General features: G+C 38.8%; 1 protein-coding gene across 1 annotated transcript; it reads right to left on the minus strand.

Annotated features, from left to right (window-relative positions):
- Positions 1-317: 317 nt before the first annotated feature.
- LOC147584257 (2'-5'-oligoadenylate synthase 1A-like) lies at positions 318-23919 on the minus strand. The gene is made up of 9 exons (XM_086693024.1): positions 23745-23919; positions 23053-23241; positions 21587-21773; positions 18428-18618; positions 15902-16062; positions 11363-11487; positions 5177-5363; positions 1790-1999; positions 318-1296 (listed from the first exon to the last, which is right to left on the minus strand). Exons 2-9 carry the CDS (start codon positions 23209-23211, stop codon positions 1140-1142), a joined length of 1377 nt encoding a protein of 458 aa, XP_086549150.1. The 5' UTR covers positions 23212-23241; positions 23745-23919; the 3' UTR covers positions 318-1139.
- Positions 23920-24500: the final 581 nt, after the last annotated feature.

The following is a 24500-nucleotide window of genomic DNA, read 5'->3' on the forward strand; positions in this document are numbered from 1 at the left end:
GATAAGTCTAATCACTCGCATTAATCTGAAGTCACACTTCATACATCTTCCATGCTGATGAATTGTTGCTATGCAAGTGAGTCAGGAAATTTCCTCTGGTCTATTTCTGGTGGGCTCTGGCTTTCATTATCAGTGGCTGCTAACGCTACTTAATAGAAAGGAAAACAGCTGATACCACCAATTGAAAACAGTTGTTGCAGAACTGGACAGTTCAATAGCCCGAGTATTTTATTTATCCTTGCTTATGGCTAAGCACCTTGAAACCTTAAGAATGGCTCCACTCTAACCCCTGAGTCGTGACATAGGCAGTCATAAAATGATTTGGGGAACAGTTTATTTTGAGGCAATCCATTGTGTTTTTTCCAGATATTTCCATCTTTCCATGTATTCATTTGTAAGTTTATGTCTGGAAGCGAATACACCATACTTAATGCAAGCAGGTTTTCATAGGGAAATTTTGAAAACACAGGTGACCCAATGAAATACTAGGTTACCAGGAGAATTGAAAAGTCAACCTGAAATGATAGTGAATTAAAACTAAAACATGGGAGTTATTTTACCCTTTCAGATAATTGTCTCTCAAATGACCTGGGAGTTTTGTTTTATTTATTCACTGTGGCTACTTAGATTTTGTTTTAATGTTTTTTGGTCATGAGACCACCAAAGCAAACAAATCCAAAACATGGGGGAGGATGTTTCAATTCTCCTAAAGGTTGAAATAGATCCTTTTATCTTAAATGATGACTTACATCAGTATGTTGATTAAAGATTGGGTCACTAATATGGTGAATTAGAGTAAGACAAGCTTTCTTCCTGCTGCCTTTCGTCCAGAGCACTCTTACTGGGAATGTGCTTTGTGTCCTTTATAATTTCTTCATAGAAATCTAGGACAGGGGTGCCTGGATGGCTCACTCAGTTGAGCATCCAGCTTCAGCTCAGGTCTTGGTCTCACGATTCATGGGTTCGAGCCCTGCATCTGGCTTTGTGCTTCCAGCTCAGAGCCTGGAGCCTGCTTCAGATTCTGTGTCTCCCTCTCTTTCCTGTTCACACTCTGTCTCTGTCTCTGTCTCAAAAATAAAATAAAAAACATTTTAAAAATTTAAAAAAAAAAATCTGAGGAGAGTAGCTCCTTGTCCAGTTTACCAGTTGTTTGTGAAAAGCCAAGGGGGCTCAGCTCTTACTCTGCTGAAAAGAGGCTTCAACAGGCTATGCCTCGCCACCAGGGCAACCTCGTCCCAGGCATTGCAGGTGTCACACACGTTGACAGTAGGATTTACGGGGTCTAAAATGAACGGCCTACAACAAAACAAAACAGAACACAAAACTATTCATTTCTAAACTCAATTTCAATTTGTAGTATAGTGAGAAAGGGGAACGTCAGAGTTAAAAAAAGGAATTTGGTTAAGAACAGGACTCTTGGAAGGGTGGAAGCAGGTCCACGAGGGACTAATACCTATCAGAAAACAGCAAGTTGCTTCTGCCCCTCCAACTCTGACTCCCTCTCATTTTTCCTCTTCACCTCGGGGAGGCATTTCTTCCCTGGTTTCAGTCTTCAGTTACCTCCCCATTTGCCATCTACATCCACATTTGATTCATTCTACTCAAATTATTCTTAATTCACACTTGAGAAGTAAGATTCTGTGAGAAGTAATCAAAGGGAATTGGCTTTGTGGTAATTAAGGCCTTCTCATTTACAATGAATGACAATAAAGCAACTCCTTGCTCCAGACTTTCTTGATGGTAAACATGCTTCTTATAGCCTAAGGGCATAGAGAAGATACATACTTACCTGGTGTGTTTCTGGTTAACCTTTACAAAAATGGGGAACTTGGGATGGTAGTGTCTGTGCCAAACGACATCAATTTCTGTGTATCGAACCAGAAGTTTGAGGACTGCCCTCATTCCCTGCACCAGGTTGAACAACAGCGGCTTTCCTGCCAGTTCCCAGATGTGAATTGTGAGGAGCTCCACTGTGTAAGAGGAGGGAAGTCTGCGGAATCTAGACACACAGAACGAAGGGTTGTCTACTTCCCTTAACCCAGAAAATGAAGACAGATTTATTCACTTACGAGAAAAATTTAAGCTCAGAAGGCAGTTTACAAAAGAAGAAATTCTCTTTTCAATCTCACTGTTTATCAATTTTCCCACCAATGAGATGGACCAAATATAAAGAATTATGATATCTAATATTGGTGAGTTTGTGAGAAAAGAGACACTCTCACATTCTATTGGTGAGGATGTAATTTAATACAGTCTTTTTTTCTAAATTAAAACAGTCAACTCTACTAAAATTTGGTATGTTCCATCGCTTTGGTCAGCATTTTTCACTTCTCATTCTGTAGAGAATGTGGCTAGTCTGACTTGGGCACACACTGGATTTTGAAGACATATTTAAAAAAGGAAAATACTCATAATTTTTACATTGATTGCCTGTTGAAATGATAACATTTTGGATATAGTGGCTAAATGTATTATTAAAAGTAACTTCATCAGTGCTTTTTACCTTTTTATTTTTTTAATTGTTTTAATGGTTATTTTAGAGAGAGAGAGACAGATCATGAGTAGGGGAAGGCAGCAAGAGAGAGAAAGACAGAATCTGAAGCAGGCTCCAGGCTCTGAGCCATTAGCACGGAGCCTGACTCTGGGCTCGAACTCACAAACATGAGATCATGACCTTATCCAAAGTCGGTTACTTAACCAACTCAGTCACCTAGGCACTGCTACATTTTACCTTTTAACGTGGGTACTAGAATATCTAATATTGCATATGTGGCTTGTATTTGAACATCACTATACTTTGCAGTCATTAAAAGAAGGTAGCTCTCTAGGTACAGCTATAAAAAGATATAGATTAAATGAATAACAATTTTCATAGTGATACATAAACTACAAACCCATTTGTTCCTTGTTTTTTAAAAAAATTAAGCATATGTAAAAAACAAATTTGGCAGAATATGTCCTAAACATTGTTAGGGAGGTGGGAATTTGGAGTGAAGAAGGAAAATTTTCTTACATCGGTCTTTTAAATTGCAGCTTATGTACATCAGGGGAAAATAAAATAAAAATTAAAGCTAGGGGTTGTAAACAAACTCATGGGAGAAAAAAAAAACAGATAGTTTCAGGATTCCATGTTGGTTGATATCCAAACACATATTTTGTTGCCTTGGCATTCATTAGCCAGTGCAATCTCTTTTGAGGATATATTGCAAAATCATGCAGTTCTTCCCCTAATAGCATGGAAATATTTTCTTACTATCATTATTGGTCGTTTGTTTTTATTTCAGTAAAAAATAGGAAAAACTAAAAGGAGACAAAATTTTTTGTCCTGGTAATGAAATAGCAAACCAGATTTCAGACTATCAATAATTTAGTTCTTACAATACTCCCTGAGGATTGACAGCAACAAACACCAGACTTCAAATCCATCCCCACTTGAACCAGCTGGTATTCCCAAGTGCCAAAAGAAAGTCATGGTTGAAAACCACTCAGGCAGAGGATGCTCTTCATATGACATGAGAGTAAATTTAGGGGGAAAAAACTTAATAAACATTAGACTATTTTCCCTCACATTTTACAGCGCATTTACATCTGTACTTTCATACTTCTGATACATGTTCATACTATTTATTCTGTGTTATGTTTTAGTCGTTTAACATTGTTTCATGTAACTCCTTCCACATATTAATTACCGTGCTTCCCAAATTTGTCTTGAATAGTATTTGATCATATTTGTGGGCAAGTTTATTTGTTCTTCAAGGGCATTTTTGCTGTTCTTTATCTTAAGCAGTACTATTCTGAATATATTTACACAAATTACTTCTTTAAATGCATTCATTTTCTGTAAGGTTAGTTCTCAAAGTATTTCTCATCTCTTTTCTTAAAAATCTTTATTTTTAGTACTTTTTTAGGACATATTTTTAATATAAATGACCTCAACTCTTTTTTGAAACCAACTAATAAATAAACTCTTTTTTTTTACTTTTTACTATCACTTTTTTTTAACCTATAAAGGAATTACCTTGACAAATGGTTTGAATATTTTAAAAACCTTAACACATAATAAATATTTAATACAACACTACCAGATTACTTTCCAAAAATAGAAAACCAATTACCATATTATAACATATGTGGTCCAATTTCCCCCACAATAGCACCTTTTTAAGTCTTAGAATTATTGTTCTGCTACGCTAAGAGATAAGCTTCTTTGCAGACCTCTAAATGCTCTCCGTTAAAAAACAAAACAAAACAGTGTTAGATTTCAAAACCAGGCCTATAATCTGACCAAGGATCTACTCAGGCAAGAAACTTTCTTTCTTGGTCTTCTGTTCTTCTATTTTTAATAATAAATTTTTGCTCAACCAAATGAGAAAAAACATATAGACTGTTCAGAGATGTTTAGATACAGGAAGTAATTATATAGAAATATATGTTTACAAAGTGACTAATGTTTTCTATGGTAAACATAAAAATATACAGAGTAAACAGTGGGTGATTCAGATGAACAAGTCATGATTATTAGTAACTTTATACAAAGACAAAGAAGACATACTCTTTGTAGAAAGTGGCCATATACAAATATGTTATAGTAAATCTCCTGTCTCTGCTATTTCTGCCAAAAGGAGAATTCAGATATATTCTATGTCTTTGTTTATCAAAAGTTTATCTTAAAATACTCAAACCAGTCACTGTCTCCCTCACCTCCCATCATTATAAGTTAGAGCTTATTCCCAGCAAACGCAAGGAAAGAATCAAGAACATGCACATAGCAACTTTTGAGGATCCCCCTTCTCTGAAAGACAACTCTGCCTCTGATAGAATTGGCTACAGCAGAAGGAACACTTGAAGCTCAAATTGTGCTGGTAGTTTCCCCTTTCTTTTTCCTGCGGCTTCGTTCTTTGCACCAATCCCTCTGGCTATGCCACTGAATATTTTTGTTTCTATTCTTTGGTTCCTACCAAACCATTATATTGTTTCAGAATAATAATAATACAGATGTTCCATATTCTAGACAGCCCTTTCTTCTCTCTCTCTCTCTCTCTTTCTCTCTCTCTCCCTCTCTCCCTATATTTCCCTCTCCTCTGCCTACCAAGGTAAGAGGTGGGGCCTGGAAGTATAAAGGAAAGGGATATGAAAAGAGGAAGGCTCACATGGTGCCCATGTGCTGGTTACATACTTATTTTCCTCGGTGGACTTGGCAAATGACGTCTTGAACCAATGTATCATTAAACGAATGAGCTCCTTCACCCTCACCACAGATGCCTTGACAAAATCCACTTGGTACGGCAAGAGGGCCAAGGCACACAGCTGTGCTGAGTCACTGTCGTTACAGAGATACAGTTTGCGGTAAAGGTGTTTTAAATCTGTTAACACCAAGGAACAAAGACCATTGTGAGAATTTGCTCCCTCTTCTTTTTTGGCTTCCCCAATACAAATGAGCTATGTTTCTCTGATTAATTAGATCTTGATCATTTAAAACGAAAGTTGTTTGTTTTTTTTTTTTTCTTTTTAGGAAATTATTCCAGTTTACTCAAGTAATTAAAAGAGAGAGCTTCAACATCATGATGCCTGAGCAATTCAAGTGAGCAAACTCTGATATAAGAAAATCTGATGCGGCAGATTTTCTGTCTATTCACACTGGAAGTTTATTTCCCAGAAGCAGATTTCAGTACCTTAGGCAAATATCATCTACATATAAACTAAATGTCATCAGACTCTCTGAACAATAACCTATATAATTCCCCTTGTTCAATATCTAAATTGTTCTTATTTGTATATATACTTGCAGAAGAGATTCTACCACCTGGACACGAGGGAATTAATTATATTTATAAAGGTAGAAATGATTTTAAAGATGTATTTGGGTCAAATTTAAAACAAATAGTCCACTAATGAGGGAGGAAAATGAGATTAAATGGCAAGAATGACCATCAATAGCTTAATACTACAACCTTATAAAACATGTACTCAGGTCATGCTTATTCTCTCTGTATGAAATATAAATGTTTAGTACCTTTTATCATAATCTATTTAAATTTTCCCAATTCAAAACAATTGGAAGTTCTAATATGAATTTATTTTAGACAGCCCTTACACATACCTATCCTTCTGCCCAACTAAATTGCACACAATGATACACTTGTTAATCATGGAAAATTTCACATCTACAATATGTATTTTAAAGTTAATTGGTTAGTAACTTTATGTTAGTTATAAAATATATTTTACATAAAGTAAAATACTGATGTGCCTTTATCTGGATCCCTAATCTCAAGCATATCTGTGCAGTCCTTTTATCCTGGTCCAGTTGTTTACGGCCAAATCAGAGATATAATAGTAGGTTGATTATCAACAGGTTAGAGAGTAAAATCAAATTACTATGATAAGCAAATAAATAGAGTTATATATGACACATATCTTATAAGGGCATATTATAACAAACATATTCTAGTCCCAAATTTCCAGGCAATAGTCATTTGAACTATTAAAAAAGACCTTTCAGTTTTACTCGGAGCTTTTCTCTGCCTTTCTTAGCAATCAGACTTGGCCAGAAACTCAGATTTATGATGATAAAAGATAAAAGAAACAATAATTTAACTCAAATTTTGATATTCAATAAGTGTGCCAGATACTTGATGACTTACTCTATTTATCTGATGAGATGTCATGGCTGACCTGGGGATTATCTACTCAAAGCCACTGGTATATGAACATTTCCCCTCCTTCAAAGGTCTTCACTGACAAAAACCCAAGTTTGTGGTCCCTAACTTATTTTTAATGCTTATGGTCTTCTATTTCTACTCTGTGTGACTTAGGTCAGTTTAAGAAACTTTAGTTTAGTATTATCACATCATCACCATTATTTGAAATACAGGAACAGTTAGCTCCCTTGCTTTGAATCAAGTACTATTCCAAATGCTTTATAATTATTAACACATTTACTCTTTAACATCCCTGAGATAAAGGAACTATTATTCTCTCCAGCTTGCAAAGGAGGAGGAGAGTCAGAGAGGTTAAGTAGGTGGCTCAAAGTCAGCATGGCCAAGAAGTTAAACCATCTATTGTCACCCTACTATCTTCTATTGCATGTTATATCTGAGCCCAAATGCCTAATTAGTGGCTAATTCAATGGTTCTCAGACTTTAATGAGTACAAGAATCTTGTGGGGATCTTTTGAAATGCAATTTCTGATTTAGTAGGTCTGGGATGGAACCCAAGATTCTGTATCTAGCAAGTTCCTAAGTGATGCTGATAGTGCTGATCTGAGAATCACATCTGGGGCAGGAATGTTGTCAATCATGGTCTTGTCAGATCTCATGGCTCTGGGCTGCATTGTAGCACATGGGCCGCACTATTGATTGTGTAGCACTTATGTAAGGTGTGCAGGGAATGACATCAAGATTCCAAGTGAAAACTTGATGTGATCATCTGAGTCTTGCTCTGGCAATTTTTAGCAACATTTAGTTGCCCACTAAAATTCCTTGGAATCCTAAGATTTGTCTGAATTGCTGGATTGTTGTTGTCCTGTAAAATCCACTCCCCATCATCAGTGGAGAAAAGCAGGGTTACATAACAATTTCAGGATTTTTCAGTTCATTTCACACAGCTGTGCTCAAGAACTTAGGGGACTTAGAAGCCAGTGTAAAAATATGTTTCTCTCCTCTGGGAGACATTTTAGCTCAAGAGCTACTGATACAGCCTCAAATCCTCAAGACAATTTCCAAGGAACTGCTATTGGCTAACAATTGTGCTTTTGAAGTCTGCACACAAGAGAAAGAATTAATTTGCACAAATACAAAAGCTTTATGAGCCTATGGTAAGACGTAAGGAGATAGAATCATCTTTTTTAAATAAATATTCATTGAGCTAATAAGCATTTTGCTACATGATTTCAAATTGAATCTCATATTTTAATTCTTGCAATATCTCTGTTTTTTAGATTAAAAAAAATGAGGTTTGAGATTTCCATGATTTACCTAAGGTCTCATAGATAATATAAAATAGATCTGGGATTTGGCTTCAAGCCCAGTGTATTCTTCCCATTATAGAACTTTGACATTGTATCAGTCTACACAGGATCTAGACAGTGTGAAGGACCTGGATTTATATCCCAGGCCTTGCACATACTGGCTACATAACTGTGGGTAGTTTGCTTACATTTTCTAAGGCTCAATTTTTTTTAAATATGCAAACTGGAGAGAGGGTCATTATTTTAGGTGTTTGTTTTGTTTTGTTTTGTTTGTTTTTTTTTTGCAAACTGAATGGGATTCATTTAATGAGATTAATTTTAGGGCAATGAGAATTATGTATGGCATATAATAAGTGCTGGATAAATCACAGCACTTTAAAATTGTCTTACAGGATCAGCAAGATTATCAGAGCCAAGAAGACTTAACTAACACTGCAGTATAGACCAAGATGTCACATTCCCTTTCCTAGTATCCTTATTTCAGAGTTCCCTATACTTCTGTCTTATTACAGATGATGTTATATTAAAATGACCTATTTATGGGGCACCTGGGTAGCTCAGTTGGTCAAGTGTCTACTTCTTGATTTTGGTTCAGGGCAGTCTCACAGTTCATGAGATCAAGCCTCGTGTCCATCTCTGCACTGACTGTAAGGAGCCTGCTTGGGATTCTCTCTCTCCCTCTCTCTCTCTCTGCCCCTCCCTAGCTAGTGCATTCCTGCTCTCTCTCTCTCTCACTCTCTCAAAATAAATAAACAAACAACACAAAATAAAATAGCCTATGCATGTGTTTTCCCCTCCAGACTATAAACTTCATCATGTCTTATTCATGTTTGTACCCAGTAGTAACACAGTTTCTAGACCATGGCAGGCATGTAGTGCATGTGCATTAACAAATTATAGCACAAAAGAAGAGAATTTTAATGTGAGCAGCACATTGTCCAACAGTGCTGATTAGTAAAAGAACTAGCTCAAGAAAGTCAACCTGTTCCTCTGGGGTCTGGCTGAGAGGGTAGGACCAATGTTATGTTTAATAATTCTTTTTATTCCATGAATAGTTATTGAATAATACAGTACCAGGAACAAAGACAAATCTTATGCTCATGGAGCTCAAAACACTGTGGGAAGCCAAACCTGTACATAGTGACAGTATAGAGGACCATGCTGTGGTGGAGATATAGGGAGGATTCTGTGGGAAAGCAGAAGAGTAAGGTCTAGGAAGAATTAGAGAAACAAGTTGAGCTGGTGGTGAGTTGAGTCTTGAAGGTTGAGCAGAAACTTTAAGATAGAGTATAGGATGGGGCAGGTTAAGAAAATGTATCACTGGGGGTGCCTGGCTGACTCAGTCAGGAGAGCATGTGACTCTAGATATCAGGGTTGTGAGTTCCAGCCCCATGTTGGGTATAGAGATTACTTAAATAAACTTAAAAAATCAATGGAAACAGTGGGCAAAGACATAGAGATAGAGCCTTAGGGAATAACAGATAGACAGATAGACTGGAGTCTTAGGGAATAACAGATATTTCAAGGTTAGGAATCTCTCCTCTACAAAATGTGAGCTCCAAGAGAACAACAATCTTGATCTCCTGTCTATTCCATTGTAAGTATTTAATAGCACATGGTAGATATTCCACAAATAATGGTTGAATGGGATAAATAAGTGAATAGAACAGTGAAAATATTTAATATGTCCTGCTAAGCTACAGGAGGATCACTGCTCATATATTGGCTCATGATTTGCTATGGTACTTTTAGTACCACCTATTGACACAAAGAGAATACATACATAAATGTTCTAAGTCAAGCAGAAGCCTACACTCAACACCCAAGTTCTCTGGAGAATATACTTACGTTTGCATAAATCACTCATCATCTGGGCCTTCGCTGGGGCTACTATAACAAAATATCACAGACTGCATGGCTTAAACAACAGAAACTTATTTTACAGTTCCGGAGGCTAGGAAGTCCAAGATCAAGGGCCAGTAGATTTGGTTCCTAGTGACAGATCTCTTCTTGGCTTGCAGTTGGCTACCTTCTTGCTGTAGCTTCACATGGCCCCAAGAGGAAGTTCTTGTGTCTCCTTCTCTTCCTTGAGGGGCCCTGATCCCATCCTGGGGGTCCATTCCCCATGACTTCATCCAAACCTGATTGCCTCCCCAAAGGTCTCTCCTCATAATACCATCACGCTGAAGGTTAGGGTTTCAACATATGGATTTTGAGGAGCTGATAACGGGGCCTTAATCTTCTTGCCTAATGGAGATACTTTATTCCCCTCTTTTTGTAAGTATGGACTAAATTCTATATTTCATATCTCATTTCAGATAGCACATCTTAGGGATAAAAATAACATCACAGTAGCCATCACAATATCATTCTATGACTCTGTCCTTTTCACTTCCCATTTCTTTAAGGAGTTTCCTCAAATTCCTCCCCTATTTAAGATGCCCCCATGGACTATCTCACATGTGCTTGCAGACTTTTTCTTTCTATACCACATGATATTTGCCATTATCGTCTTCTCTTGATCATTTGTGCTGTTTGATGTCTTCTGTAGCTGCTGTTACCAAAAGCACTGATGGTCCCACCAAAAACAGTTATGCCATCAGGGTGGCCATGCCTGCCAAAGGCACAACTCTTCGGGCCAGTAGTGGGGAAGTAAGACCCTGAAGGAGAGAGGCCTGTTCTTGCATCTTCTCAGGTCACAGTGAGGGTGACTTCTTGGCTCCTCATGCCTTCTGGACCCCTTCCTCGTTCACACAATAACCCCAGAGCTGCATTCCACCACTCAGGCTGCAAAGTTGTGCTGACTTGAGCTCTGGCTGCCATAGCAGACATCCAGGAAACAGCTCGTCTAGTTTTCCCTCAAATTTTATTGAAGTCTTTCTCCAAGAGACAGGCATGAGTCCACTGGTGCCGAGTACTAAGCACCTTTCTCTGAATACTGGTCTGTTGAGTTTGGACCAAAGTTATGTTCCTAACCCATCTTTCCCACTGGGGAAGACTCAGTTTCCCTCCTGAGTCAGCCAGATTGTGCCTGAATCCTGGGGCAAATCCAGCTTAGGCTCACATAGGGATTCCTGCTACAAGCAGCAGCTCCCTGCAAGCTATGTATATACTTTGTTTGTGCTCTTTCTCTACTCCATTATCCTGGACAAATAGTTAATACTTGATCACACTTCTTAAATTAAAAACTGGTGGCAGACAGATGCATGGTGTTTATGTGCTGCAGGAAAAAAAAAATGTCTCCTAACAACACTAAATGTTTCACTACGACAAGCAGCCTGGTTCCCTACTCCTACTTCACTGCTGTGTCTGGATGTCCTCAGTCCTGTATAAATACATGTTGAATAAGCAGTCATTTTAAGGCTTCCTGTGAAACAAAAAAATAAACCTTACCTGTGGAGGGTGCATGCCCCAGGACATCATAGCAGGCCATGATCTCAAAAGAATGATTGTGAAGACCTTCAGTACATAAAAAATTGAATCTTAAAGACAATGGTGCTCTCTTTCCCATTAGGATCCTTAGCAAAGGAACAAGACATGGCATGAGAAATAGTAGAGAAAAAAGAAACTGAGATGATTTTCAACCACCCTTCCCCTTATTCTAGCCCTGCTACTCTCCTGGCTATTTCTTAAACATTCCAGGAATGTTCCCTTCTCAGGGTCTTTGCAATTGCCATTCCTATACCTAGAGTACATTGATGGAAGATACTCCACAAGGCTTCAGTCCTCGTTGCACTGTTTGGCATTCCCTGGCCACCCTTTAAAACAAGAGCTCCCTCCCTGTTCCCTGTTCCCTTACCCTGCTTTATGTTTCTTCACAGTATTTAGTTACCACTTGGCATTATTTGCTTATTTCTCTTATATTGGAGTGTTGGTTGAACAAAGGCAGGAGCTGTGTTTGTTTTATTTACTGCCCTGTCCCTAATATCTGACATGTAGTAGGTGATTAAGAAGTAATGTTTAAGTGAATTATTATCTGAATATAGATTGGGGCACAAGATATTGTTAACCATGAATATGATTAAGTAATATATTTTAAAAGAAATCAGACTTCTACTTCTGGGTATAATGAAGTAGTCTGTGGAAGATTGATGCTCATTCAGAACAACTAGAAAATTAGGTTTTCAAAACCACATATAAACGTATTTGAGGGGCATCAGGGAGTTGATGAAGCTAGAAAGGCTGAGATTCCATGAGGGTGGGGGCAGCAGATTATGGAGAGGCGGACAGATACTCTGCTTTTTCCTTTCTGGGGACATACACTGATTTGGGGAATAGACACAAGGCTGAAAACATGGATTTTGTTTGTGTGAAGAGAAGCTTCTGGGGTAAAGATACCAGCAGAACTCTTTCTAGTTCAGGGGATTGATGCAACGTTAAGAGACTTGGAGGCCACAATCCTGATCAAAAGGGAAGGGTGGAGAGTTGAATCTGAAATATGATCTGCTTTTCCCTCCAAACATCTGCTGAATTCTGAAGATGCTTGAGACAGGCACGGCTGAAGAAATAAAGCAGAATGTCTTCAAGAGTTGAATGGGGTTGGTGATAGTTTTGCCCAAATGAGACAACATGGATGAGGGTTCAGTCTTAAGAGCTGAGGAGACAAGGACTAGGGCAAAGTCCTTGGTGAACATACCAGGCTGTAACAGTGGTTCCCCAACTTTGTTGCATATTAGAATCACTTGGGGATCCTTAAAAAGTACAGATGCTCTGGCCTCCAAACATTTTTACTTAACGGGTATGAGGTGTTACTTGGGTAATCAGTTCTTATTCTATCCACTTGGAAAAAGAACATCAGCTGAAGCATCTAAGATTTTTCTATGCACGTGTCCTGGCTTTAATCTTAAAAAATCACTAGAAATTCCAAGAGACAGGGCTATAGGAGACATGGCCATTGGTATGTGAAGTTTTTACTGTTGTGTATACCAGAGAGTTTGAATGAAGTATTAAATCCACTGAGGAGTTCAGAGTTCTAAAATGGGTCAAGGTTAATGAGAATGTCACTATCTTAGGCTACTTTACATACACATTACTGTCCAATGAGTATTCCAAAAGATTTTTGCTAATCTTATTAGTAGAAAAGAGGCATGGGTCATAGCAGTGCTTGTTCAGGAGTCCTCAGGTGATATTATTTGCCACTTCCTATTCTTGTCAACCCAGTCCATGAACATGCCATGTCTTGTCCATGTCTTATCAAGACAACTCCAAGTCCTCCAATCTGACTTTATTTATTTATTTATTCATTTAGAGCGACAGTGTGGGCAGGGGAGGGGCAGAGAGAGGGAGACAGAGAATCCCAAGCAGGGTCCACACTGTCAGCACAGAGCCCGATGCAGGGCTCAAACCCACAAACCATGAGTTCATGACCTGAGCCAAAATCAAGAGTCAGATGCTTAACTGACTGAGCCACCCAGCCACCCGGCAATGTAATTTTAAAAGACTATTTCTCAGAGGAGAGCTTTAAGATGCTCCGACTGGATAATATAATGAAAGAGAGATTCTTGTTTTCAAGACTTCTAAATCAATGCAATAAGAAATAAGAGATAATGTGGAGAAATTCCAATTATAACATAATTATTATAGGTGTGACACTTTATAGCACCATCTCCTTAAAAGCTGAAAGTATGTTTTCCCATTGTGGTTTTTTAATAATAAACACACTGATGTGTAAAGAGAGGAGCACAATACCTCTGGCATGTAAATGATTTCCAGTAACTTGGGCTTATTGGGCAAGTCTCCTGAGATTTCATTCATAAGCAGGGCCCGGAAAGTGACTGACATAGAACAGTTGTTGTTACTGGTAGATTAAGATATAGACTAGTTTCAAAGGAAAAGAACGAGTTTTTCTCACACCCGTCTCTCAAAATAAAGTAACTGAATAGCTTTAAAAATAACAGCAACAAACAATATATCACCAAAAACCAGGCATCAACTGAAACAATAAACTCTACTCTCTCAGTGGGTGGGAGTCAAAACCAACTGTCAGACCCACATATCTGCTTCTTGTCCATTTTTAATTCAATTTTCCCTTCAAATGAATTGTGGTATGGTCTTAGTTGCTCTGAGAAAGCCAGAGAAAGCGGCTGCTCCATTCAGATATCAGTACCAAACAACACCCTTGGACAATCTGCCTCTTTTCCTGACTTCACAGTCCTCTTTTCTCAGTTTGCCTCTAAGTCTTACTTCTCAGAAAATATGCTCCTTTTTAGCCACAAGAACCATTCAGCCAAACAAAATATGGGATAAAATACATTCTGGGCTGAATTAAAACCATTAGTCCCTTGAAAAATCACTCAGAGTGAGTGAAAATGAACAGGCATTTAAAAGGTGCAAAAGAAAGATGGTGGTTACCTGGGAACTCGGTTCAACTTTGAAGACTTTTCAATTAAATTACTTAATGAGTTGAAAGAATAGAAGGAACATAGATGAGAAAATGAGTTTGCTTGTTTTTAGTCAGGAACAATTAGAGTAAATGAACCATGGTTTTCAGGGTTGTTATTTTTCATGGGTTCTACTTCAAAATTCCTTCTGGAAATCTAAAAAGTAAAGACTTTCAAGAGCTGTTTTTTCCAAGTGAAGGGCAGCTGAGATATGGAAGAGGGGAAAAAGTATTAGGGAGAGTGAATCCATAAGGTTCTTTGAAGTTGGGTGGGTGAGGAGTATAGAAAATGACCTAACAATGAAAAACAAATATTGTGTTTCCAAATAAGGTTACCATGGAAAGAATACAGCCTAACTCTTATTTTTAATGTGCCTTAGAGTACATTAACATTCTGTTTTGATAAATAATAATAACAATAGTATGATGCAACCTTTAGTTTACAAATTTAATGGGGAAAACTTGGAAGAAGCAATGGATAAAAATGAAAAACACATTCTCCTATTTCTCCTGTTTGTTTTCTTTTTTCTTAAAGGTGGTCTTTCTCCATCCAAAGTGTAATTGTATGTGAAACTCCATCATTTCCCTTTCTGCCTTTCCAACCCAAAGGATGTCAGTCACTATTGTCACCATCATGCCATTCATCTGAAGTCTTTCGCTAACTACCACAATTTAGTAGGTGTTTGGTATTCCTGAAGGTAGTATGTTTCAATAAAGACACATTCAAGCTACTTCTCCATACTCATTTAAAGTGAAGGCTTGGTAATGAATCTATTATTTAAATTAAGAAACAGTTCTGGGACATTGTTTTAAAACATTGATCTTATTTTAGAAAAAGTGACACATAGCTTGGTTTGTTTTTCTCAGGAAAAATGCTTTCTTTATTTTACAACATGGATATTTGCGTTTCTCTTCATCCACAGTTCACTATACTGAAAAAAATAACAGGATGTGTAAAAATGAAAGAGAAAAATAAATAATAACATGTCAAGGTGTTTGCATTTCTTTCCTTTTTTCTTTCTGGAACTTACCAAAACAAACAAACAAACAAACAAAAACAAACAAAAAAAAAACCCTGCCAGGTCTGATTAGTTCAACATTTGGAGCAAAGAGACATTGTGTGTAATGTCAGCAAAGCCACATCAGCAAGAGACCCCAGGACATAGCTGAAGGGAATGTTTATCAGACAAATGTGTCTCAAAGACTCTTGGTTCTTGGAGGCACCTTTCCCACCCCTTCCTGTTTGCATTCCTCAGAGTCAGGTTTCAGCTAGGGGATGGAAATTAAATAAAGGTGCACTGGGGAAAACATAATTAGTCCTTAAATCGTAGAATCTCAAATTCGTGAAATTTCATTGAAAGTTCAGCTAGAAGTCTTAAAAAAAATGCCTCTGGGGCAATCTTTCCAAGTTTTCTCTCAAAAATTTAATGTTAGCGTACAGAAGTAATGGTTGCTCAATAATGAATGCCCTTTTGTACCAAGCTAAGAATTTCCCTTAGCTGACGTTTCCACCTGTGGAAGAAAAGGATTCACAGGAACACCTTCACCCAGACCTGTTTCCACGTGATGTTTGCTTTAAGTTTTCCCTCAGAGCATCCAGAGCTTCTCTCATTTGTTTTTTGCAATGGTTCACATTGGCAAACACATCACTGAACAACACGATGTCAATCTCTGAGCATCCTTGGGTGTCAGTCCCCTTTATATAAGAACCACCCTGTGAAGACGAAGGATTTAATGTGGGTCAAACCTAAACTAACCTTGAGGGAAGCACAAATTTCAAGTTGTAGCATTTTAGGGTCAATTAACATTGTGGAATAGCTTAAATATGTGCAGTTTAACCCCCTTCACCCTGGGCGGGGGGGGTGCGGAACAGAAGAAGGAGAAAGCAATCTATCACGGTCTACTGAGAATTTAGGTTCAGCTATGAAAAAGAAAGCATAATTTTCCAAAAAAGCCTGAAAATCCTTACGAAGACAGAGAGCCGCTAGTTCTCAGACTCTTTCTGCCTGAAAGCCACTAGACTGTATGGCACCTACAGGGGCAGGAATCAAATTCACCACTGTGAAGCCTGAAGCTCACACCTAGCAGTTGTCAATGAACAGCTAGACAGGTGCCACCGGCATAAGTGTCCTAACACAGACCCAACCTGTGAGAGCTAGAACCACAAGTGACTGAGGTTTCTGGGGGATGTTACTTTTCCTTGTTTCTAAATAGATCTTGAATGCTTTTTAATAAGTGTTCTGTAATTATAATTACTGAGAATTTACCTCAAATCTCTCGCTAAATATAATTTTATAAAAGTCAAACTGGAAGGAATTAACCGTACTTTATTGCCTTCTTTAGCACTCCAGGACAACTTCAGGTTGCAAGGTCCCACAGGAATCTCTTTAGCAGCAAAGAAACCTGTTACCTATGATTTGGTAACCGTCATGTCCCAAATAAGGCAAAAGCAATCTATCAAAGGTAGACTGTGACACACAAATGACACTGTGATTTCACATGAAGTTAGAAAACATTTCAATGCTTGGCTCCAGAGTCATTCTGTATCTGCTAATCATGAAGACTAAAATAGGTGTCTCATGCCCTACCATCTCTACCCCAACTTAACTCTGTTCCTAACACGGTTCTCACTAGTGCAACTAATTTACAAAACCTATTCCCATTCCAAGTTACAGTGACAGGGGCGCCTGGGTGACTCAGTTCGTTGAGCATCTGACTCTTGAATTCGGCTCAGGTCATAATCCCAGGGTTGTGGGATCAAGCTCCATGCTGAGCATGAAGCCTGCTTGGGGATTCTCTTTCTCTCTTTCTCTTTCTCTCTCTCTCTCTCTGCTCCTCTGCTCCTCCTCAGCTCACATGTGTGCGCTCTCTCTTTCTCTTAAAAAAAAAAAGAAGAGGAAATTATAGTGACAGAGGAATATGGGAAATGTAGTTTTTAGCATCTTTAATCTGAGAGTTCTTAATACACTAATGTGTACTGTCACTATTCAAGAATGGACTAAAGGGCACAACAATTCTGCAACTTAATCAATCATTAGCTCCTGTTTTTGGCAAGCATCAGGCAGGACTAGAATAGAACGCTGACTCTTATCTCTGTAGAAGAAAATACATTGTTTCATATTCAGGCATTGCCATAGCTATCTGAAGGAAGAATTTAATCATCCTCATAAATCATATTTGCTACTGAGTTACATTAAAAATCGTTTTTGCTTTTAAATAAGTTTATGGCTGAAAGATGATTTTATAACAAATATATGTGCATTTGCAGTTTTCTTGACATCATTTCCAAAGATTTATTTTTTTTATTTTTTTAATTTTTCTGAGCAATCTTTACACCCAGGGAGGGCTCAAACTCATGACCCCGAGATGGAGTCTCACGCTCCAACTAGTGAGGCAGCTAGGCACCCCATGTGTGCATTTTAAAACGAAGGAGTGGAAAAATTATCGGAATAAAATGCCCACAGACCTGCCCTGTATTTTCTTCTCTAAACACGGATGAGAGAGTATTCAGTGACAGTATTAATGGTAAAAATAATAATAATGGGGCAGGGGGGAAATCATACCATCATTGCTATTTGGATTCCTTTCCTGTGTTCAGGCCATTTTTCTTCAAGGAAATTTTCTGTGCTCTCTGGACAACTGTTCCTGGACTCAGTGAGTTGTCTTTAAGTTGACAGGGAGCCCATCAGCGCAGCACCTAATTACTTCCACAGGCAGATTGCTCAAGCATGAAACAGGGCCCTGGGGGACAGGCTCACCTCCTTTGCCTGAAATTCCCTTAAGCATTTACAAATATCAGTCAAGTGTAAGCCAATTCTTTGGTCTTGCCAATGTAAAGGCACTTTCATCCCTCGGGCAAAAATTGCCAACCTTAATGGACTCCAGCTGTCGCATGGTTGAGTGCCTGCTCCACCAGCCTGAAGCCTGCCCTGGCATTTCAAAGAGCTCCTTGCGAGCTGTGTCACCCCATGCAGAAGGCAACACTGGCCTTTGAACATGTGGCCTTGCCCGGCTGATGTTCATTGCCTCCATGAGGAAGGAATGGCTTCCTTAGGGCTGTGTGGCCTGGCTCAGATTACCTGGATCACTCGGGAGGCCGGCACCGGAAAGCAATCCTGGATCAACTTGAACAGGGCCCCAATTTCAGCCACACATGCAGTGCTCAGATGACCAGAGGCAGGGCGGATATTTTTATCTGCAAATCTCTGTAGCTCTTGGGGACTTTTACACTCCAACATATTATGAGGTGAAAATCCTGTAGACATTTGGGCTGCATAGAGAAATGGCCAGTATTTGATATTCACTGTACAGAAAAAGATGTGTGTGTCTAAGGCAAGAATCTAATTTTATATGTAAATTACATCTAGTCAATCACCAGGACTATCTAGTTGTAATAACAGGGAAACTGACTCTGCTGGTAGAGCATCAGGTGAACAGCAAACTTCACTCCCACCAGACTTAGCTGACATTGAACCCTAGGTCTCTATAGAGAAATGGCTGAACAGATACTCAGACATTCTTGTATGAGGAAAAAAATCTTTGCTCCAATTTCCTCAATCATTTTAAGTTCCTAAGTGAAAAACATATATGTTAACAAGTTTCAACAAAATGACCCCAAGGTATAGAATTCCAAGTTAAACCATCTATTAAAGGTCTCAAACTGTCAGTCCAGGGGCCATATTCTGCCTACAGAATGTTTGGTTTGGCCTGCACAGTGTTTTCAAAAAGAAAAAACTGAGCCAACACCTAAAAACCAGAAGATAGTACTTTTTTTTTTTTTTTTTAAATGGGGACATCGTAGGTGTGTGTTTTGAGCCAGAAGAGCTGACAAGACTAACCACATCCTTCACGAGAAGGAAGTGAATAACTGAATTGCTAGGTTCAACGAATGGAGCATGTGAACTAAACTGAGAAAAGCAGATTAACAGGAGAAGAGGCATTCAAATTTTACTGATGCTAATATATTTTTTTAATGTGCATAGGTCTCTTTACAGAAAAGAAATGAAAATTCAAAGTAGCGGTGAGACATGGGGGTTTGTATGCCACTTAAAATATAATATGTTGTGGAGAAGTGAGTAGACAGAAGGAAGGGAGTCCGGAGCTTTGAAGGCCAATAAATTGTGGGAAGGTGACTAGGAAATACACAGGGGGAGCTATTAAGTTCTATTAACTATTAAGAAAACTATTAAGGTTTGTTTGGAAACACTCATGTGCCAGCTCTAGGTTATCTGTGATAAAGGCTACTCTCTTCATCTCAGTACAGGAGAGAGAGAGAATTTATGGCTTGCTTTTAGGCAGAAAGGGGGAGAGCAGGGAGTTCTTGTATTTACTGTGTCTCAACTGTCTTGGCTCCAAATAATCAATACACCAAATTGGCATAACTAGGGGTGGCATATCCTGATCCCCTTCAACAGCAAAGAAATTTTCATAACTTTTGCATTGGAAGGATCAGGAAAAAAATCCCTAAGTATCTGCAGTCACAAAGTGGCCCTCATTCAGGTTTATACAATACATTCATATTATCACTGAGAATTCATTAAAATATTTTTTTAATGTTTCTTTTTTTACTTTTGAGAGAGACAGAGATAGAGACACAGCATGAGAAGGGGAGGGGCAGAGAGAAAAAGGAGACACAGAATCTGAAGCAGGCACCAGGCTCTGAGCTGTCAGCACAGAGCCTGACATGGGGCTCAAACCCACGAATTGAGACATCATGATCTCAGCCAAAGTCAGAGGCTTAACCGGCTGACCCACCCTAGCACCCCGAGAATTCATTTTAGAGAGGCCTCTGGCTAGAAAAGGGCTCAAGTGCCTTAAAGAATTCACTAATTCTCTCTGGAATGAACTTTCAACTGGACTTTCTTTTTCAAACACATATAGAACATTCACAAGAATTGAATACACACTCAGGGCACCAGGGTGGCTCTGTTGGTTAAGCATACAACTCTTAGTTTTGGCTGAGCTCATGATCTTGCAGTTCATGAGATTGAGCCCCAAGTTGGTACTGTCAGTGCAGAACCCTCTTGGAATTCTCCTCCCCACACACCCTCCCCCCCTCTCTCTCGCTATGTCTCTGTCTCAAAATAAATAAATAATGTTAACAAGAAAGAATTGAATATATACTCAGCTATCGATAAAACTCAGCACATTTCAGACAACTAATGTCCCACAGATTACCTTCTCTGGCCACCATGCAACTAAATGAGAAGTCAGTAACAAAATAACTAAAAATACTCCTTGCTTTAAGAAATTTTAAGAACCACATATTTTAAATTTTTTTTTCAACGTTTTTATTTATTTTTGGGACAGAGAGAGACAGAGCATGAACGGGGGAGGGGCAGAGAGAGAGGGAGACACAGAATTGGAAACAGGCTCCAGGCTCCGAGCCATCAGCCCAGAGCCTGACGCGGGGCTCGAACTCCCGGACCTCGAGATGGTGACCTGGCTGAAGTCGGACGCTTAACTGACTGCGCCACCCAGGCGCCCCAAGAACCACATATTTTAAATAAATCATGTATCACAGAAGAAATCATAATGGAAATCAGAACATACTCAGAAATAATCAGTAACAAGAGACTTTATATCAACACTCAAGGGATACATAGCCCCTTGTTTAAGTTTTATCAATTATGCCAAGTTAACAGATTATGTGGGGTTTTTTTTTTTGAAACTTTGATTCTTTTGCTTGAAACATAATATCCAATTTATATACTACTCTAGGGGAAGTTCATCACAAAATGATTACTTTCCAGTGACCTCTCTGTATCCAGAATCAATTATTATTTCCTGAAAAAAATTATATTGTTAAAATTCTTTCATAGACCAGCAACCACAAGTTAGTTTAGAGCACAGACCACAAACATGAGAGGAAAAGGTGTAATATCTTAGTTTTGTGGCTATTTTTGACATGGATAGACCATTACCTGACTCCCACCTGAATTCCTGATGCTGTCCCACTTTTGACTGAAAGCCCATAGAACTGCATGAACTGTGTTGTCTCTTTAAATGACACTTTGGTTTCCCAGCTTCTTCTTCAGATTTGGCTTTGCAAAATTTTACTTCGTCCCTGCCACTCCAAGAGAGGATAGTCTCAAGCCACATCTGGTTTCATCCTCTATCGTTCTCTATTACCTGTTCCTGGAAACAACCCCTAAAGCCTTGCACTGAGGGAAAATCAAAATATGGTTTCTATGTTGCGTAAATATACACAGAGAGAAAGAGCCAGGCTTCTCTTTTACCTCTTTTTCTGGCTGTGAAGTGATGTTCTTGTATTTCATGCTTCTCCCGACTAAGGACGGTTCCAAAGTGCCTAGAACACATCCTGCAGGTTTTTGATATTTCTGCAGCCATATGCTTTATATTCCTTTCTTCTAGATTTTCCCAGTTGAGCTTGTGTGTCTCCATGGCTGACCTGTCATGTAAAGACTGAGAAAAGGTAAACACATAACATAGGAATTATAAGAGCTCTTTGAAAGATCTGGTGGACTTGATTTGGCTTCTCACTAAATGCTCCCATTCATGAGCACAGAGATTCTCATTCTGTGTTTTCAAAACATAGCAAAGCCCATTAGTTCTTTTGATATAGATAGAAAACTACTGTAGATTAATGGATGAACCATGAGAACTACAGTGCTGGGAAAAAAGATACATCTATCTGCTATATATATATATATATGTATATATATATCTCTCACCAGGCTTTGTTTTATGAAATCAGAAGAATAAAATCCCGGCTCTTTTTATTCTCTCTGGAGGCTTTAGAAAAATCATTTAACCTAATCGGGGCTTTGTTCCCTCATTTGTAAAATGAGGTGGAGGAAGGAGGGAAAGTATATTTATCTACTTCTAAGCTTCCATTAAAAGTAAAAATTCGGGGCGCCTGGGTGGCGCAGTCGGTTAAGCGTCCGACTTCAGCCAGGTCATGATCTCGCGGTCTGTGAGTTCGAGCCCCGCGTCAGGCTCTGGGCTGATGGCTCAGAGCCTGGAGCATGTTTCCGATTCTGTGTCTCCCTCTCTCTCTGCCCCTCCCCCGTTCATGCTCTGTCTCTCTCTGTCCCAAAAATAAAATAAAATAAAACGTTGAAAAAAAAATTAAAAAAAAAAAAATAAAAGTAAAAATTCTAGGGGTGCCTGGGTGGCTCAGTCAGTTAAGCAGCCAACTCTTGGTTTCGGCTCAGGTCATGATCTCACAGTTTGTGAGGTATCTCTCTCCCTCTCTCTCTGCCCCTCCCCTTCTTGTGCTGTCTCTCTCTCTCAAAAGAAAGAAACTTAAAAAAAAAAAAAAAAAAAAAGTAAAAAGTCTAGGATTGTGAGAATCCTGTCACTACATAAGCATTTTGGAAAAATAATTCCAGTAGTAGCAGCTGCCCTGGATACAACACTCATGTCCAGTGAACTCTGCTGAGTGTCCCTAACAGCAGCTGCCCTGGATACAACACTCATGTCCAGTGAACTCTGCTGAGTGTCCCTAACAGCAGCCCTACGAGACAGATCCTTTATAGCAGGACTGAGACATGCCGCTTTAACTACTTCATCCCACCAGGTGGCCTAGGACCTGGAGTTTTGTTTTAATTTCTACTTTCTTGTTAATTAATCTCCATGAAGAGAATTAATACCCAAAAACAACAAATAAAAAGCAGTGGGTTTTTTTTTAGAAAAAGTGGGGGGAAACCCCAAGTTTTCCCCTACTTTTTCCCACTTGTACCTTACTGTGATCTTGGAGCTTCTCCCTCAGGACTTCTTGGCCAAATTTTTCATAGTGAACTTTTCCAAAATGCTTCTGTTGAAAGTGATACTTCAGAGCCTTGCAGCTGACAAAATCACTCCCACAGCACTCACAGTTGTAGTATTTGAGAGTCCACATCCTTTCTCAATGAAGTATTAGATCTGGAACCTACTGACCACAAAAACAAAAAGCCTTTGAAAAAAATCTAGTCTCTCATAGTTAACTAGAATACAGGTATTACTTCTAATGTGCTAATGTGTGCTCAATCACATGCATATTTCCTAAGAAATGTATCCCTCACTAAAATCAAATGCAATATCATGAAAATACCTACTTAGACAAGTTGTTTGTGAGCTTGGGCTTATAAAGATTAAGATGGCTGTAACATCAGTAAAACAAATGCAAAATGTGTATAGGTATATATGCACATTTTTCTAAAAAGAAATTTCAAGTGAATCTGTGACCCAAAAGACATTAGTAACTGCTGGTTTAGATATAAATCTGCTGATTTAGAGTACTCAAGAATTCCCCAGGAGCCATTGTTTCTTCAATTTTTACCACCCCATTAATTCCCATATTTGAAAAAATTATCATGATCTGTACATGTCTTTTGAATCGCTCCCTGGATTTTTAAAAGTAGTTAAAAGCAGATAAAAAGCAGAAGTTTGTACCAAGAGACACAGTCAGGAAGACGTTGGCGATTCCAATCTCCTGTGGGTTTCTCCTGAAACTGTTTATTTTTCTTGTTGCCAAGCAACTCTGCTTGAATTTGTAAAACGTATCTGAAGCTTAGAGCTCCTTCCTCAGAAGTTAGAATTATGGGATTTGTAGTTACCAGTTTCTTAGCAATCGAATAGATCCAGCTTTTCTAACTGTACTCATAAATTATTTTGCATCTGCTGCTGTAACACATTGCCACAAATTTAATGGCTTAAACACACGAAACTATTGTCTTACAGTTCTGTAGGCCAGAAGTGTGATTTGGTTTCACCAGCTAAAATCAAAGCATTGGTAAGGCTGAATTCCTTTCTTTAGGCTCTAGGTAAGATTCATGTCCTTGTTTGTTGTTGTTGTTGTTGTTGTTTGTTTGTTTTGTTTTTTCCCCCCAGCTTCTATAGTCAGCCCACAGCCCACACTCCTTGGCTGGTGGCTCTCTTCTTCCATCTTCCAATGAAGCAAAAGCAAGTGGAGTCCTGTTCACATTGCATCTTTCTGATCTGTCTCCCTTTTCCACTGTTTAATGTTTTCTTATTTATTTTTGAGAGAGTGCAAGCAGGGGAGTGACAGAGAGAGGGGGGACAGAGGATATGAAGCAGGCTCTGCACTGACATCAGTGAGCCCCAAGCCCAATGTAGTGCTTGACCTCACAAACTATGAGGTCATGACCTGAGTCAAAGTCAGGAGCCCAACTGACTGAGCCACCAGGT

This window comes from Puma concolor, chromosome A1, assembly GCF_028749965.1.
Source record: "Puma concolor isolate L17-30 chromosome A1, mPumCon1.1.hap2, whole genome shotgun sequence".
Taxonomy (NCBI): Eukaryota; Metazoa; Chordata; class Mammalia; order Carnivora; family Felidae; genus Puma; species Puma concolor.